The sequence below is a fragment of the Pieris brassicae genome, chromosome 10, assembly GCF_905147105.1.
Source record: "Pieris brassicae chromosome 10, ilPieBrab1.1, whole genome shotgun sequence".
Lineage (NCBI taxonomy): Eukaryota > Metazoa > Arthropoda > Insecta > Lepidoptera > Pieridae > Pieris > Pieris brassicae.
In genome coordinates this window covers 770,259-788,326 of record NC_059674.1, presented here as the reverse complement: position 1 = coordinate 788,326, position 18,068 = coordinate 770,259, and the positions used below count along the sequence as shown (strand labels likewise).

The 18,068-nt window shown below is 34.9% G+C and overlaps 2 protein-coding genes across 2 annotated transcripts in view; both read left to right on the top strand.

Annotated features, from left to right (window-relative positions):
• Positions 1 to 18: 18 nt before the first annotated feature.
• LOC123715340 lies at positions 19 to 12,690 on the top strand. The gene is made up of 9 exons (XM_045670311.1): positions 19 to 1,878; positions 4,527 to 4,686; positions 5,935 to 6,111; positions 6,976 to 7,322; positions 7,818 to 7,983; positions 8,403 to 8,498; positions 9,636 to 9,734; positions 10,484 to 10,695; positions 11,839 to 12,690. Exons 1-9 carry the CDS (start codon positions 1,721 to 1,723, stop codon positions 12,065 to 12,067), a joined length of 1,644 nt encoding a protein of 547 aa, XP_045526267.1. The 5' UTR covers positions 19 to 1,720; the 3' UTR covers positions 12,068 to 12,690.
• A 1,650-nt stretch (positions 12,691 to 14,340) lies between these two features.
• The window catches only part of LOC123715635 (proton channel OtopLc-like), a 30,034-nt gene continuing 26,306 nt past the window's right edge, over positions 14,341 to 18,068 (top strand). Inside the window, exons 1-2 of the mRNA XM_045670829.1 lie at positions 14,341 to 14,569; positions 16,528 to 16,689. Coding sequence (XP_045526785.1) covers positions 14,474 to 14,569; positions 16,528 to 16,689 — 258 coding nt within the window. The 5' untranslated portion in view covers positions 14,341 to 14,473. The remainder of the gene's footprint in view (positions 14,570 to 16,527; positions 16,690 to 18,068) is intronic.

The window sequence follows — 18,068 nt, the reverse complement described above, 5'->3', positions numbered from 1 at the left end:
AGTTAAGTTCGGTTTTTGTAGGGAGATATTCGTATATATGTTAAATGAAACACTTTTTTTGAAGCTGGGTATCCACTAGCTTCAATTGTTCAAGATAAGTTTATAACTAACACAACATAAGGGGTAGTGAGGTTGCGCCGCTGGGATAACCGTGAATTAACTTTAAAAAACTAACTTGACTTATTGAAGAGTTCGTAATAAGTGACACATATGTTACGGGACATTATTGGTAACGAGAATGTGAGGTTATATAACTCTCTTGTAAAGGAAAATATCATAAAACCGGCATATGTCTAAGGTAAGATTCTGCATCGAGGCGTATCGCGAACTCTTACCTCGAACTTTAGTATGCTTGATTTGGTACTAATAACGCTACATCGGTACTCACTATTTGGGTCATAGGGTCTTGGTCTGTAATATAGAAACAAAAGAAAACATTGCAGCCCAATTCACATGGAATTTGAATATTTATTACCGAACAACTCTGAGTAATGATGATCTATATTTTATTTAGTTAAAAACCTGCCTACTTGCTACAGTGCTTATCTACAATGCGTGGAAATAAATTAATTATTTGAATTGTTAAACTTAAACTTTGTACACGAAACGTGTCGCGTACGGCACGATGAAAGTGATTGAGATGTTAAATTTAACAGATAAAAGCAATAAAATATAAATAGTTAATAAATAATGATTATTACTGGATAAATAATAATCCAAACTATTAAACTACAAAAAAGTAATATACTAGTGCACAAGGTACAGCAAACAACAAAGAGAAAGACAAATTAGAATGTGGATAGACCAAATTACAAGGGCACACATCTAACGTAAAAGAAAATTGAAATAGAAACGTGTTTAAATGTAAATGTTTTTGAATTAAAGGGCTATTTTATAATTATAAACACTATTTACATCACGTCAATATCATAACAGATAAAGAATAAAAGTAGATATAGGAGGACACAACAAAAATACAAGCACAGGGTAGGAAATAAACTGTTTCGAAAACTGTTCACGGTGAGCCTACGTGGCGACATGTTCACTTATTTCTATTATGAGATGACAGTATTAGGGATTAAAGAACCTTCTTCCAAAAGTTAGTTGGCATGTTGTCTTTTCTACTCTTTATACTGTTCCGGGGCCCTCACAATAGAGACTTGGGAAACAATAATATTTTAAATTCCGACTAGTAGACACTAGTAAACAACATTTTTTTAGGTATATTTTTTAAATTCTAAAATTATATATTTTTAAATTTTATTTAAAAAATAATTTCGGGCCTCCACTCCTTTTTTGCTCCGAGGCTTCCTGACCTTTAAATCTGGCCCTGAAAATAGGTCTTTATATTACCGTAGTGAGTTAATATTTACCTCCATTGTCAAATAATATACTGTGAAATGTACTTTATGTAACAAATTTTTTGACGAATAAAACCTGCTTGAACCTGTTATTCGAGCATTGCATCGATATACAGACAGTGCGAATCAGTATTCCTTCATTACCTGTCGTTACGTTAGCATTTGAATAAAAATATATCATTTATTACATTATATTACCTTGAGTTATTGTGAATACGTTGTAAACCAGACGAGATATAGTGATAAGGACTGATACTTTGTACCGACTGGAAATATATAGTACCACATATAAACGCAGATTTCCAAGATATTTATCATGTAACATTCATATTTTATACTGTTTGCATAGCTGATAGAAAATGGCACAGAAACAAGAGACAGAAACACCAGCGGAATTCGAGGAAGTGCTAAATCGTGAAGTTGGACAATTCGGCAGATTTCAACTGATAAATTTACTATTGCTTGCGTTACCGGCTATTTCTTCCGGCTTCCTCGCTGGTGACTACAATATCACCGCAGCCAGGCTGCCGCATCGGTGTGCGATACCAGAGTGTGATGGCGAATCTCCTGTATACGATCCCGACTGGATTCTCAACGCAGTGCCGAAGACTGATACCGGTTTTGCGGACTGCACAAGATTTGCGCCGATAAATACAACGGTTATCTACAACGACACATGTCCTGCTCAGATATTTGATAAGATGAAAGTTGTGAACTGTGACGGATTTGTCTATGGAAGGACCAATTCTGTGGTATACGATTTTGGAATCGAATGCCAAGAGTGGATTCGCACCTTATCAATCACATTGAACAGTGTTGGAGCGATGGTTGCTCTTCCTTTAGCGGGTTTCGTGTCTGACTATTTTGGGCGTCGCATATCCATTGTTTTCTTTGCGTTCAACATTGTAGCAATAGGTATTACTAAGGCATTTTCTGTGAATTACGTCATGTACCTCGTTACACAGTTTGCGCATACAGCGTTCGGTGGTGGAATTTTCAGTGCGGCGTATATCTTGGCTGCAGAAATTGTAGGGCCTAAATATCGTGTCACCGCTAGTTGCATTATGTCCTCAGTGTTTACTTTAGGTTTAGGGTTAGTTGGCGCTATCGCGTCGCTTGTTGAGAACTGGCGTAATCTAACATTGACATACTTTGTACCAGTATCAATAGTATTCTCATATTATTGGATCGCTTGTGAGAGCCACCGATGGCTATTAAGTAAACATAAGACTGAGGAAGCACAGGTCGCGCTGGAGCGTGCAGCACGGTTAAATGGGCGTAAGATAAATGATCAATCGATGAAGTTTTTATTAACCGCGATACCTCGTTATACTAAAAATACAGAAAACGAAAATCTCGTACTTCGCGTTATAAAATCCCCGGTTATGCTTAAAAGGTGTTGTACCACACCAATTTACTGGATCGCCACAACATTTATTTACTACGGAATGACAATTAACTCTGTCAGTTTGTCTGGTAATGTGTATTTAAATTACGTGTTAGTAGCATTAATCGAGATACCAGGCTTTTGGACGGCATATCTGGTGTTAGACAAATTCGGTCGTAAAGTGACATTGTTGATCGGATATATGGTCTGTGCAGTGTGTTGTTTCGCATTTGCCTTCACACCTAAGTCGTTTTATGTTCTATCATTAAGTTTATATCTATTAGGTAAATACTGTACTGGCCTTGTAATGACGTCCCTTTATTTGTTCACATCAGAATTGTATCCGACGAGACATAGGCATTCCTTCCTTGGTTTTTCTTCGATGTTAGGCCGTATTGGAACTGTTATTGCGTCTTTTACGCCGCCTTTGATGGACTACTGGTCGGGAATACCGTCAGTAATGTTTGCTGTGATGAGTACATTGGCAGGTGTTTTGGTATTAACACAACCAGAAACGTTTCGTAAAAAAGTTCCTGATACATTCGAGGATGCTGAGTTGCTTGGAAAGATATGAAATAATGTTTTATTATTTTTTGATCATATTGATCTTATTATAGAATGTTTTTTAGTTTTGTGAAGTAGTGATGAAATGTGTAGTTGTATTTTTTATTAAAATAAATAATTACTATACTTATGTAATTTATTATAAATCTACAGTAATCGCCAATCCAAAAACAATTGTTAGTGGTAAACTGTCTAACACTACTCTTACACTTAATCATTTCTTACACTACAGTACCTACTTTAAGCTTAATATATAGGCTTTGATTTGAGTCAGGGAAAAATACATAAATATATTTCATTCTTGAATAATGATTTCCTTTTTTATCAACAGAGATTTGGATTTTATAAAAGCAATATTAGTTATGGCTTTGTTGAGTAATATTTTTTTCGCATAAAGGCAACAATTACAAAGATAACCAAAATATATAAAACGAATTCTTTAAATTATAATAATTTGAATAAACGTCTATCATCCATAGCTTTTAATAAAGTTGAATTAAAAGCAGATCATATTTTATCTTTATCAGAAATATTTTGGCTTAGTGTATGTATTTTGTGAATAAATAAAATATAATTGTTTTAGCGCCACCTGTTGACTGTTAAGTGCATCTTTTAAATTTTTCTTAGAGAATCTTGTTGAATGTTATGTTATGACAATGGTACATTTAATTTTACGTATTTTCGATAGATGGCAGCTTTCTCCGACAAGACTACAACATTCATATTAATACATTTATCATTTATTACCTAGAAAAATATTATAATCTATGATTTTAATTTATGTTTACAATTCTGCAAAATTATTTATTGTAACATATGTTGTATACAATATATAATCACTGTTAATTAAAAAAATATAATGTTCTTGATAACTATAACTTTAAATTTGTTTTAATTATCTTTTTATTAATATGTAAATATTTGAATTATTATTGAGTAGGTTAAGAAAATTCTAAATACTGTATATTATGTTTACTAATATTTGAGATAAATGGATTGTTATGATTACTAACAAAGTATACGATATTATGAAAAAACAATATTTTTAATCAATTTGATACATAGAAAAGATTTTTAGAATATTGACATTATTCATTTTTATACTATGGTCAATCAACCAACATATTCTCCAAGAGTAATTGCTTTTTTACCCTATTAATTTTCAAATATTTGCTATAATTTTATTTTGGAGAGATTTGTTAATCTTTCTTTATAGTTATGTCATGTGGAAAGCGTCCTCTCGTAAAAAATTGGGATAAACCCAAACACTTAAGAGTGATAACTTCATCAAAATATGAACAAAATGAAGCCTCAGTAAAAATTCATTGGAAGAATGTTATTCGCAATTTGGAACTATCCTATAAGGACGAAACGGTAATTTTCTATTAGATTTATAAAAAACTATTTTACCATTATAAAGTATGATAAAGTGTTATTGAGACAAACCCGTATAAAATAGCTTTAAAAAGGTTTATGTAGTATAATACAATTTATCAGTTAATCCATAATACACAAAAAACGATCAAGGACTCAATGAAAGTAAAAATATGTTTAGTCTACCGCAGTGTTTCCCAACGCCAACGTTTCCAATTGCCCCACACCCTACAGGGGGGCAATTGGATTGCTAAGAGGGGCTTTTCGAAAGAAAGCGTCAGAAAGAATTTTAGAAAGGCTAAAGTGAGGCATAGCTCAAACATGGTTATTGTTTAAATTCATTTGAGACTTTTTTGACTTGTTTAATTTGATTTTTTTTTAAACTTAAGAAAAATAACAATTTGCATAGGCTTAATAGTCACTATTAAACAATCTGTAGTACTTACACTATGCTAAGCCGCTTATTACGTAGTATTATAAATATTATTATCATTGACAAAAATCGGAATATTTTACCAAGAAACGATTTCGATTATCTCTAGGTGTATATTTTTAAAAATTATTACACAAGATAAAATATTGCAGAAATGCTATATAATATAATATAATATTTTACGACGTTTTTATCCTTTTAAAATATTTTGGTAAACTGGTTCAATTGCTTTACGTTAAACAATGAAGTGTAAACCCGTGGAATGTATCATCATGACCAACTGGACTTCATCTGATTAATTTTAAATTGTATTGTATCCAAATTTTTAACAACATATTTTCATCACATGGCAATGATGTGCCACGCAATGATGTGGCGAATGCGCCTAAACCATATAGACATTAATTATAACATCATGATTTGTGAAATGAATGAAAGAAAAAACTTTTTTACCGGATTGAAGCTATGTATTATTATAAAGTTATAATTATTTTACATAATTTTAAATGGCACCGTGACCACGCATGCTGTAAAGCACGTGAAGCGTAGGTCGTTCAATCCGGTAAAAAAGTGTTTTCTTTAAATGTGTAAAAGCTATGTTAACAAAAGACGAAAGAAAAAAATAGAAACATTTTTGGCTTTAACCTAGTCACGAACGAATAAAAAAAATATAGAAAAAGGTTGGAACTGTTTTAAAGCGGAGCCGGGATTCGACAAATTTCCAATTGATTCTACATGACTATAATTACGAGACGCAAAACGGAAAACGCCACAATTATTATTTAAGAATAATTATTAAATCTCCCATAATTTAGTTCTGGGATTCACATTATCAAGATGTACGAACATTGGTGGGACCTGTTATATTTAAGAGAATTACGAAAGTATTTCAATTACCGAGGGACGATAAGGTGTATATTACCAAATCGGAAACATCAACGCCTCAAGCCTCTGAAATGTTTTACCAAGCAACAACAGCCGTTGCTACACAGGTATTTTAACTATTATTGCATTCATTATAGAGAACCAGCTTCCAATATTGATTTTCTTAATTTTACGTACCAAGTATGAACCGGTTAGTTCTTCGTTTTCACGTAATTTTTTGTTAGGAGTGCCCAATGCAAATCCTATCAGTATGTATATTTGAGATACTTTTACCCCTTCACACCTCATAAACTATATATAAACAAGAATTTAAATTTTAAGCTTTAAGCAATCTGGACGTATTAGATTGCGATTTATTATAACCAAGTCATCGGCACCCACATATGAAGTCATAAACGAACGAACAAAGCTCTTGTTCACGTTTTGATAGTATTGCGATAAAGATATTTAAATACATTTTTTTTAATATACTTATAACGCTAGTAGACAAAACAATAATCCAGAGTTACATTGAAATTATCTTTTATTATCGAATAATTAAGCCTATTTATATATTAAAAAAGGTAAGGATCTTGACGTTTGTTTACACTTTTCATGTTCAGAGGCATGGTATAGGAACACTAATCGCCATCTTGCCAAGAGAAGCGTTTTGACGGGTTCTTTAAACAACAACTTTTGAAGCCTTCATAAAAAAATAACATATTATATAGGTTCTATATTCTCTAATAAATAATCTGCAGAACTAACACTTAGTGAAGCCGCTTCTTAATTACGCAATATTAAAATATATATTATCAATGATCATCATTGAAAAAATCGAATCATTTTACCAAGTTACCATTTTGACTATCGTTACCTACGTGTATTCATATTTTTTTAATTTTTTATAAAAAATCTAAATATTACTTTACTGTTATTATATACTATAGATAACTAAAAACGATACTATATTATAACATGCGAGTTTTCAGAGTCGCATGCAAGCAACATTCTCGACTACAGATTTCGATGATTCAATGTATGATGATGCTGGAGAAGAGGAAGAAATAGAAGAGCAATCAATTTGGAGTGAATCCACACAATCAGCTGACCTGAAGAGGTCATCGCGGTCCAAGTCAATGACACGCTCCAAATCTATAAGTACAACAAGAGCGCGGAAGTCCATTTCCAAATCGTTCTCTCGGCTTATGTCCAAAAATGTGGTGAAATCAATGTCAAGACAGTCCAGGGCGAGGTCTGAACTATCGACGGCTGATGATGATTCACCGGCGAATACTTTAGATGATTTAATTGTACACGCCAAGTCGAAGGCGGAAAGGTATCCAACAATTTTAATAAAAAAAAATATGTTTGTCGCCTTATTTGCAGAAAACATCAGTGGCGCTGCAACCCCTTTAGGTTTGGGCCTCAGATTTCTGTATCTGTGTCATTATCATTTGTCAATTAAGTCAAGTAGATGATCCTCCTTTGCCTGACTCACGCCGGGTCTAAGGCAAGCAGCTTCGATGTTCACCTTCACCGTTCCAGCGAATGTTAAATGCGCACTTAGAAAAAAATCCATTGGTGCACAGCCGGGGAGCGAACCTGCTCTACAGTTCTTACTTACATATTAAATATATACTTTACCACAAATGTCATGTATTTTAGTAAAGATTGCTTGTAACCTACTGTAGATATAGCGTTATATATGAAACAAATACAAAAGTCTGTGGCCTAGATCTAACAAGCCAAAAACGGTACTTAATGTAACAAATACAAAAATCTGTGGCCCAGATCTAACAAGCCAAAAACGGTACTGAATGTAACGTTGCAGAAAAACTCCATATCGAAAGATAGTGAGGAATCCGCACTTTGATATGCTTTACTGTAATAAATCAGAAACGGACATGATTAAGTGGAAGTCGAATTACAAACAGACAGGCCTCGAGGTTTCCGCCTCGGACGAGTTTAGTAAAAAAGCGGAGATACTGACTAAAAAGGTAAACAATTATAAGTTTTAGCTTACGAACATTAGCTGTTAAAGTATATCAGTGAATTTTTCACTATTTTTCTTTCAGATTATTTTTACGACCTCAATAGGCTAAGAGGCACTATTTTTAGTACATTATCTCCGTCCTATGGCATAACCTGTTTTGGTTTAAATTTAATATTTGTAAATTTTATTTAATTTAAATTAAAGTTGACATAAAACATCATGACATTCGAAATGGTATCAAAACCATAGGATCACGCATATCGCTTACAAATCACCGCGATGAAGTCATACACCGGGAAAAGTGAGAACCTTTACTTCGTACTTCGGACACTCCAGTGAGCTTCTGTCCTGCCCCGCTAATAAATATTTAAAATTGTTGTATCATAGAAATTACGGAAATTATGAGCCATACTTGTTTAACAGATTGCAAAAGAATTCTACGAATGGTGGGTTGGATTGGGTAATGTGGAGTTCAAGAGTGAAATTAAACGTCCCGAAGATATTGAAGACTTATTCCAAGTGAGTATTTTATTTGAGAATTTCATTTCATTTTTACACTTAATTATCACACATGCTACAAGGAGGACAATCAGATTCTTTCTTATTCTATAACATTTTCTGAAACAAAATAATCACGAAACAACTGTTATGTGTCGTTAAGTTCGTACATTATTACTTCTCTCGTTCAAAAACAAGCGTGCCCGTACAACATGGTAGTGCATAAATAAAATTTTATTAATGACAAATGTTTATGAGAAAATTCATTGGTTGGTGCAACAACCCCCTGGCAACGAATTCAGACGATAGAAGGGCAGATCGTAAGGATTTAGTGTGCTGATTCCAAGTAGGATCTGCACCCAGTCCGTCTCTCACTCGTAGTCCAGAAAAACTTGGTAAACACAAGCCAGGCCGCCAAGCGCCCATAAGAACTACTGCTATACTTCCGAATTCGTTGCCCCTGGGCTATCGTACAATGCATCATGCATTTTTAAAACATTTGTTAGCGGTAGTTGATTTAGTTCTTAGGGTAGGAAATTAAACACTTCAATGATGACTTAATTCACTATAATTTACTTCACTGATTTTACGTGAACTGTATAACTTCAAACTTGTACGAAGAAAAGGCCCGTGCGCATGTGTCACAACCTCTTTTATAATCACAACTCCGACTCGACCATCCCACTTCGGGGAGATGGTCGAGTCAATTCGTAACAACTCGTAAACAACCGAACGAGTCAAATGAATAACTATTGCACATGCGCACTTGTAGAAAGATTCTTAAGAATATGTTTCATGAAAATGTTTAGAATTTAATTAAATTAATATTAGAAGCTAACACAATGTTTTAAAGAAAAAGTAAATTCAAAAGTCGTGTAAGAGCTTAAGTATGCTTGAGTGTGTGAGTATGTCAACGGGTGTGTGTGCGTATAATACAGTCTGGATTTGTAAGAAAATGCCAAAATATGTAGTAAGACCTCTCCAATTCGGCTAGCATTATTTATATGTGTTTTGTGAGTTTATATTATTTATTAGTACTTTGTATATAGAATGCAATACATTTCCAACATTTCATTGGACTTAAGAATTTATATAAATGTTCGAACACTTTACATTGGTCTGCCTAATTCCATTTTGTTGAATTGTGTATGGTTGCAGGTGTGGTTCGACGAACACGCTTCAAGGGGTCTTGTTTTGGATCCGAGGATTCTTCCATGTGTGTTGCAAAGCGTTGCCGACTATGTTGGTGTTAAAAAGGTTTGTGTTACCGATGCGTATATGGAATTTATACCTTCACACAACGCTCTATAGTGTTGAGTTCGAGTATACCATAAAAATATGTAAGGCCGTGTTGAAGATTTTAAAATATACCCGAGTGCAACATTCGTTTTGGGTATAGTTTAAAAATATTTACCGTCATGTTAAGGATTTCAAAATATACCCGTAAATATACTAACCTAACCTAACCTAACCTAACCTAACCTAACCTAACCTAACCTAACCTAACCTAACCTAACCTAACCTAACCTGACTTGGTCACAAAATGATGCAACAAACAAAATATTGCGTCAGCAAATAGGGCGAAAAGGATAGAACGATTGAAATAGTAACGTGCCAAAAGAGTACCGAACGATTGCTTCGTTGTGGTCGGGTATGTTTTAAAATGCTTACCGGGGCGTATACTAAATCTGAATGTATACCCGATATCAACACGCGCCAGTGACGTCACAAATGCTAGGTAAAGGTACGCTTTATTGAAATGATTTTTGTTTACTGGATTTGAAAATATACCCGACGGCAACGCGGTCTCTGACGTCATGAGCGTTGTGTGAAGGTATAAATTCCATATACGCGTTACCGATATAGGTATAAAGAATAGAGATTATAAGAATTCCTATAAAACCTTCAAGAAAAGAGTAGATAAAATCAGTCGTGATTCAATCGCTAGAGTTGAGTGCCGCACACCGCACTGTTATTTGTGATATAATTTATTTTGTGTATTCCAGACTGGGTGTCCAGGTGTACTAAAACGTCAAATAGCCTACGACATCCATGCAGAGACAAGTCCTGCGCACACACTTGCGTTTGGTACCTGTTTGCCCCAGAAGTACAAACATATCCCGCCAAAGAATAACACTAAGGAGATGTGGCATTCTGTAAAGATACCAGAGGATCTTAAGTCTATGGCCGCTGTTTGGGATGATATACAGCATCTTACGTGAGTATTGTTAACCGACTTCAAAAGGTTGACGAAAACAAAGATTTCTAAGGGCGTTTTTAAGGCAGTCTCTGCGTCATCACTATGTGGCTACCCACTGAAGTATTTCCGAACCAATTCTTAGGTTCCTCCAAATAGCGTTGATAGTGCTCATGGGCATGATGTTAACATTTTACATCAGATCATCCTTCTGTCGTATTGCCCCGGTTCCATAAAAGCAATTTACAGACAGCAGGCTTACCGCGTAACTTCTTGCGTTTGGATTTTAAGAGGGTAACTATCTGCACTACGTATAACGTCAACGTCACCTGGTTTTATCAGTCATGTCAAAATATAAATATAAGTTGTCAAAATTATTGGAATAACTAATTATAGTGTCGAATTTAAAAAGTAGCCCTGTATTGTTTGGTCTTAGTAAAATACAAGTTTTAAAGTCACAATTAATTTCTTAATATGTTACATTTTTGTTGTTAAACTATTTTCGTCTATATACTAGACTAAATATTATATATTGCTTCTCAAAACCTAATTTCTTCTTTTTCCTAATTATGAAAAACTGATTTTGTACGGTCCACCAATAGATAGGTATGATTATGATAGAGATTGTTTTGATTCATTGTGGTAAATATCACGAGGTCGCAAAACATAAATAATTATACTAAAAAGAAAAACCAGTGGAGCTACAACCTTTTTAGGTCTGGGCCTCAGATTTTTGTATCTGTTTCATGGTCATTTGTCAGTCTAATAAGCAAGTAGGACCTGTGCCTGACACAAGCCGTCGACGTTTTCACCGTTCGAGCGAAAGTTAAACGCGCACATAGAAAGAAAGTCCAGTGTTGGCCTATTGGCTTCAGCGACTCTCGTCCCTGGGGTTGTAAATTCGAGCCCCGTCTGTGTACCAATGGACATTCTGTCAATGTGCACATTTAAAATTCACTCGAACGATGAAGGAAAACGTTGTGAGGAAAGTGGCTTGCTTTGGACCCAAAGAGTTGGCGTGTCAGGCCTGTGCCTGACCTACTTGCCTATAAGATTGTCAAATGATGATGAAACAGATACTCAAATGTGAGGCCAGACCTAATAATGTTTTATCGCCACAGATTTTTTTTTTGGCAAACATTTATAAGTCTAAATAAATTTCAGATCAACAAAGACATTCCACCAATGGCTTCAAAAGCGTCCGCATATGCCGATGCCGCCATTCTTCAAATCGCTGGAGAAGCCAGGAGAAAAGAAATTGCCCTTCGTGGTTCCATCTGACTTCGTCGTTCGAGATAAGGCCTCCTCCATGTCAGCCCAGGAATTGGCTTTACCGGTGTCTCAGTTTGACTTGGAGCTTAAAGATGTTTTAAGTAAACTAATGAACGAATGAATTTCAAACGAAGAAACGAAATAGCGAACCAAGCATTTTTGTTTTGAAAACGCTTGTATTTGCAATTCCTGTAGTACAATACAGTAATCCTCCGAAAGTAGAAACGCGGTATCCTATAACGCGATATGCTTCTACTATTCTCGTAAAACCGTTTTTTTATTTTAAAAAAATAGCATCACTTTAGTAACGTAGATAAGTAGTTTAATTTTATAACACAATTGAAACTGTTGCAAAGGTACGCAAAACTAATTATGGACATGACAAATCATTATAAATTTCACTCTACAAAAATTTAACTTGTGTTAACAAAATTCTAAATCATTTATTCATATAGGTAACACAATGTACTCTTATGAACATCAAGAACAGAAATCTATATAAAATGCTTCTAATATTATATTTACTGCCAGGTCTCAAATCAAGGGCTTAGAACGGAAGGGAAGAACTGGCAATAAACTCTCCGCCACACTTTTTAATCGCCAAGTTTTGTTTGTATTACACAAAGTTTGTAAGGAGCTAAAACCATAACACCATATTCCACATGACATCTGAAGTATAACTGCATTAAAGGAGGGAAATACCGCGTTATATGGGATGTGTAAATCGCGTTATACGAAAACGCGTTCGAGGGGGATTACTGTACTTATTATAATAACATATAGTAAATAAATCGTATGAAAATCCTTTCGAAATTTTATTTATTAACCTTATATATCATGTTAGCAGGAACTCCATGATAGTTTTACAGAGGATAGGCCATGGCTTGTGTTCTTGACAACGGTCGATGGAATGGTTTGACATGGACATTAGACTTGACAATTATATTACAAATGATTGTTACTAACTGTATCTCTTTAAAGCCATTGTCAATTATTTAATTTATTTGTATAATCACGCCTTTCTACCGAAGGGGTAGTAAGAGACATACCTGTCTCGCTTTCTCCAATTTCATGACATTCACACATGGTACAGTTTAGAGTCTCATAAGCCATTGAAAAATCGAATCCCTACATCGTAATATGTGCTAACATAGGACAATCCTATCATATATAATATCATATATGTCAGTGCTAGACAATGAAGTATTTTAATCGGCAAAATCCTGTTTGAAATTCTTCAAGAAAAGAGCGTACCAATTCATAAAAGGCCGACATTGCACTTGCGAGCCTTTAGGCAATGTACGAGCCAAGGCTGTACATTTTACACACTCAGGCTTTCTTAGTTTGATAAGGGTGACTATACGCTAAATAGTCAGAGTTACGCCACGAGATTATAGCCAGACGTAGGCACTGTCTTTGTTAAATTGCATTTATTTGATACAAGCAATTAACATTTCATTATTTCAATTATATTCTATTGTAATACGCGAGCGGTTGATATAGAGCTAAACAAGAATAATTCTCTATAATTTAAACCAGCCCATGAACCGTACAGGCAATATCACTTCACATACGGCCTCAAGGCCGTTTGCCTTTTGTAACATAAAAAAAATTTAATTAAAAAAAAACCGCTTAGTACAAGATTATTGATTGAGATAATGTTTTGACCTTAGTTTTCAAAGAAATAAATTATCTTTTTAAATCGAATCTATCTATCATCGATTTGATAAATTTTATCATAATAATCAATAAGATATAACTATATTCTATGGTGAGATTAGTCCTAAGGGAATTCCTAAATGCAAAATAATTATCATAATCTAAATACTAAAGTGTATTAAAGAAAGAAAATTTTTAAGACATTGAATACCATGTCAAGTTACAAAATATGTAATAATATAGTAGTTCACCCGTAGAATGCATAACTCAATCCTTCCCACCACAACGCTTGGCGTTCCACAGCGCTTTGTTAGGCACTTTTTGCCGCGCTACACTACTTTCACCAGTACTGCCAGATAAGGTTTTTCCGAATACGAATACAAGCCCCCCGGCGCTGGATGAGCACTTAAGTCTACCATCAAGTCCAGTCACTGGCGCCTGATCACTGCAACTGTTTTTTATGGGCAAGTTTGATGACTCACAATTTATGGGCGAATGTAATTTGGATTTTGACCTACGGGTAAAGAAACAGATAAACAATTACAGTATCATTGTATACTATCACTGCACACATAACGCAGAATTATTAGCTCCATTGCACACTAAGCTATTAAATTTCCAAATAAATTCATTTACGTCTGTAAAACTTAATTATTTTAAAGTTTCAATTGACAATTACTGAAAACATTATCAGAAGTACTTCATATTTAGTATATAATAACAATGGACAGTTCACTATAAATTATCGATTAGGCTACTAGCTATTACTTGTTGGGAAAGGAAGTTGAATTATTAATTATGTTATAAATATCTTTGATAAGGTTTTTAAAACATTCGCACTTCAATTGGTGACCGCGATTCGTTTGCGATGGATCTTTCGTCTTTTGACGAAAGTGTTGGTGATAAAGTTTCGGAGACGGAAAATATTGACAATGGACGATCGATTATGTTGTCTGACCCTGGGGTGAGTTATCACGTGATTTTTGGTATTTAGTAAATTAGCAAAGCGACTATATGGAAGTAATGGAGAGTCATGTAGGTTAGTGCATACAGCTGCAATGGTTGATAAACAGTAATTACATCAATTCTACAAAAATACTAATTAGAAACTGATTGATACACTGACCGATAAATCTGATTCTATCATAATTTATGTCGTCTTTAGAAATACTACTAAAGTTGGTACTATGTTGGTATTTGAATTGTCATTAATATCTTCCTAAAAACCTAAAAAAACCTTGGTTTCGATTCTATTATAAGATAAGATTATTTTATTGATATTTCATCACATGATATTGAACCTGTTTGTACAAATTTAGCAGGATTTTGCTATAACCAAGAGATATAGGATATTTATTATATTGAAACGATTATTATCTATAACCATAAATAACTATCAACAAAAACTATTTTTAGACTACAGGCGTTATAAAAGGTGATGTTCTTATTAGATTATCTTAATAAGCTTGGTTTATAACCGTAGGAGCCACTTAAAGTACACGTGATTTCTTCTGAATGTTATTTGTACAATGCGTGATTAGATAACTTTACTTGGACAATTTAAATGCTGGCAACACAATCGCTCTGGTATTGAGTGTCCATGGGCGGCGGTATCACTTAACGTAAGTGGAGCCAAACGCAAATTCGGTCCTATGTGGAATAGTATTCTCACCTCTGTGCGGGAACTCCCACTTACCAGCTCCTTTCGCTTGACCGCGTTCAACGAAGAGCGATTCGAAACGTCAACGACCAGTCACTATCCTAGCGGCTTGATCCCTTGGCGTTGCGTAGAGATGTGGGGTCTCTCTGCATCTGCTACCAAATTTACCATGGCGATAGTTCAGAGCAGTTGTTTGGACTAATAGCTACAGCTGCGTTTCAGTATCGGACGTCAAGGTCGAATATAAAATACCATCCGTTTCACCCCAAGTCCTTTCACAATTAAGCATTTCTTAAGGTAGTTCTTACCTCGCACCACCACTATGTGGAACCAGCTGCCCACTGAAGTATTTCCAATTCTTTCCAATTCCAATTCAATTCCAACCAATTATTTAAATGTCGCCAACAAGGCCGAGCGGTCTGGCAATATAAGTGTCCATGGATATCACTTATCATCTGGTGAGCCTTCTGCCCGTTTGGTTGATAAAAAAATATTTCAGCTTCGTTAAGAGGCATGTTTTTCATGTATTTTAGAATAGATAGCTTGTAACATTATCCGTAGAAAATATATCTGCATTGGAACTATTGGAAATCGTTTACAATTAGCATAGAACAATCCAGAAACTCTGATTCTGAAACGTGAAAATCACGAAACTCTTTATAAACAAAATTATATCGCGCAATCATCAGTCTTAATTAAAAAGAAGTAGAACGTGAATAATAATGGGTGTCTTGCTATACGTAATAAAGCCATTATTTATAGTGTCATTATCTATCAGACATTCCGTGTACAGAGCGTATACTAATATCGTTAGAGCTTTAGGTTCAACATGTAACTAAAACTAACAAAAAGTTTCTACAAAATCGGTCTAAGACAATTTTTCAATGGATTGCAATCGCTGTTACCCTGAAGGGCCTTGACAGCTCAGCAGCTGTTTCAGCGACGTAGCTCAGTCGTAATGGGCTTTTTCCCGCGACTAACACAAAGGCGTCTCCTGCGTGACTCAGGAGGCCTGGCTTGGGCCGGCGCGGGGTGGTCTGTCTTCTGAAGGGAACCCTAAGTAAAAGACCACGTTTTACCCTGTGACTGTGGTTTTTACCCTAACATAATTTTGCGTTGCTTTTTATTTTGTCTATAACTATTGTCAGGATCAACCGGATCCGTAATCACGTCCCTCTTTCGTCCCTTTTTGCCCGGTAGAAAAATTGGTCCTGCCATTTGCAGACCTTATATAAGAAACTTAACAAACATTGCTTTGACAGGTTCAAAACTCATTCGTTGCCAGTCCAACAATGGAAGAACTTCCAGCGCGCCGGAGGACAATGTCCCAACCAGGACCTATATCTGGAAGTCTCCAGACCGCTATAGCTGCCCGCGCGAAGCGAAGATTGCGTAGCGTCATGTACGCTGAAAATACTGAAGCAGTAAGTAAAAAAAAATATTTCAACAACAGTGCATTGTACACTTTAGTGACCGAAGTTGCAGTTTCTTCTTTTGTAAGATAAGGGAAAAAGAAGTTGCTGCCCATGGACACGTTTTTAAACACTAGGAGTTCGTAAATACTTCGTAAGGCCTCCAAAGAGCTAATTGCACAGTTCACTAGTTCTCAAAAGAAAATGGAGAAATTATATAGCGGACTGTGGAAGATTATCAGCCATCAAGGTGGTAAGGACAAAGCCTGGAAGTATTTCGGTTCTTGCGGTGTTACCACCTCCATAGACTTTGGAGAGGGTTCAAATGTGATAAAGAGAATCAATCCTATCACTAATAGATTGAAAATCGTCAATCTGACAATTCTCAGCCCTAAATGATATAGAAATTCACGAAAGCAAATTATAAATTTTACGATCAGATATTAACTGTTTAAAGCACTGTTCCTTAACCTAATAATTTGTTAAATAGATGTTTGTAAAATACTATTATTAATAGGGGTTTAATTTATCGGCCATTGTTATTTGTCATTCTGTGTGAATGTAGGGAAATAACCGTGATGTTTTGATAAGGTTTGTACTAGATAATGTAAAATTACCCGATTTAAAAGTCTTATCTTACTAGGAAGAAGCAACACAAATGCTTTAAAAACAGAAATATAGAAAATTTGCGCTTGAACAAGCCCCGATTTTCGTAAGTTACCTTGACGCGTACTTTTTGAAGAATTTTAATATTTTGATACATGACACCTTTTCGCTACTCCACTTCAAAATTGTACAATGATACAAAACTCTTATCAGTTAGACAACTATATGGAATAAGTAGACTTTTTGGAAACAAGCTCCGACCACACCATATACGCAATGCAAACCTACATAAATAACCTACCCAAAATACGTACTTTTTCGCCCAACGCTTTTTCTTAGGGCTTTTCATCATTAACCACTTTAAAAACATTATACATATACTAATAATCTTCTCAACCTTTCCCATGTTCAAAAAGTATTATTCTTGTACAATAGTAGTGTACGGTTCCTGGGTCATTTCATTTTACTCCACTCCCGTACAAGTATAGAATAAAAGCGAAATAATGAAAAGTTAATTTCTATGTAACGAATGAATGCAATGTAGCAGTCAAAGAGAGTGTCTACGTCCGGCTATACTCTCGGGGCGTAACTCCGACGATTTAGGAAATCGCCACGCTTGTAAAACTAAGAAAGCCTGAGTGAGCGAAATATACAGCTCGGCTCGTACAAGTAGTTTTAATATAAATTGTAAGTGCTATGTAGAAATTATTAGAAACGTTAATACTTCCAATGGAAGAGACTAGTTGCCCAGGATACAGTGAATAATAATGCGTTGTATTTTTATC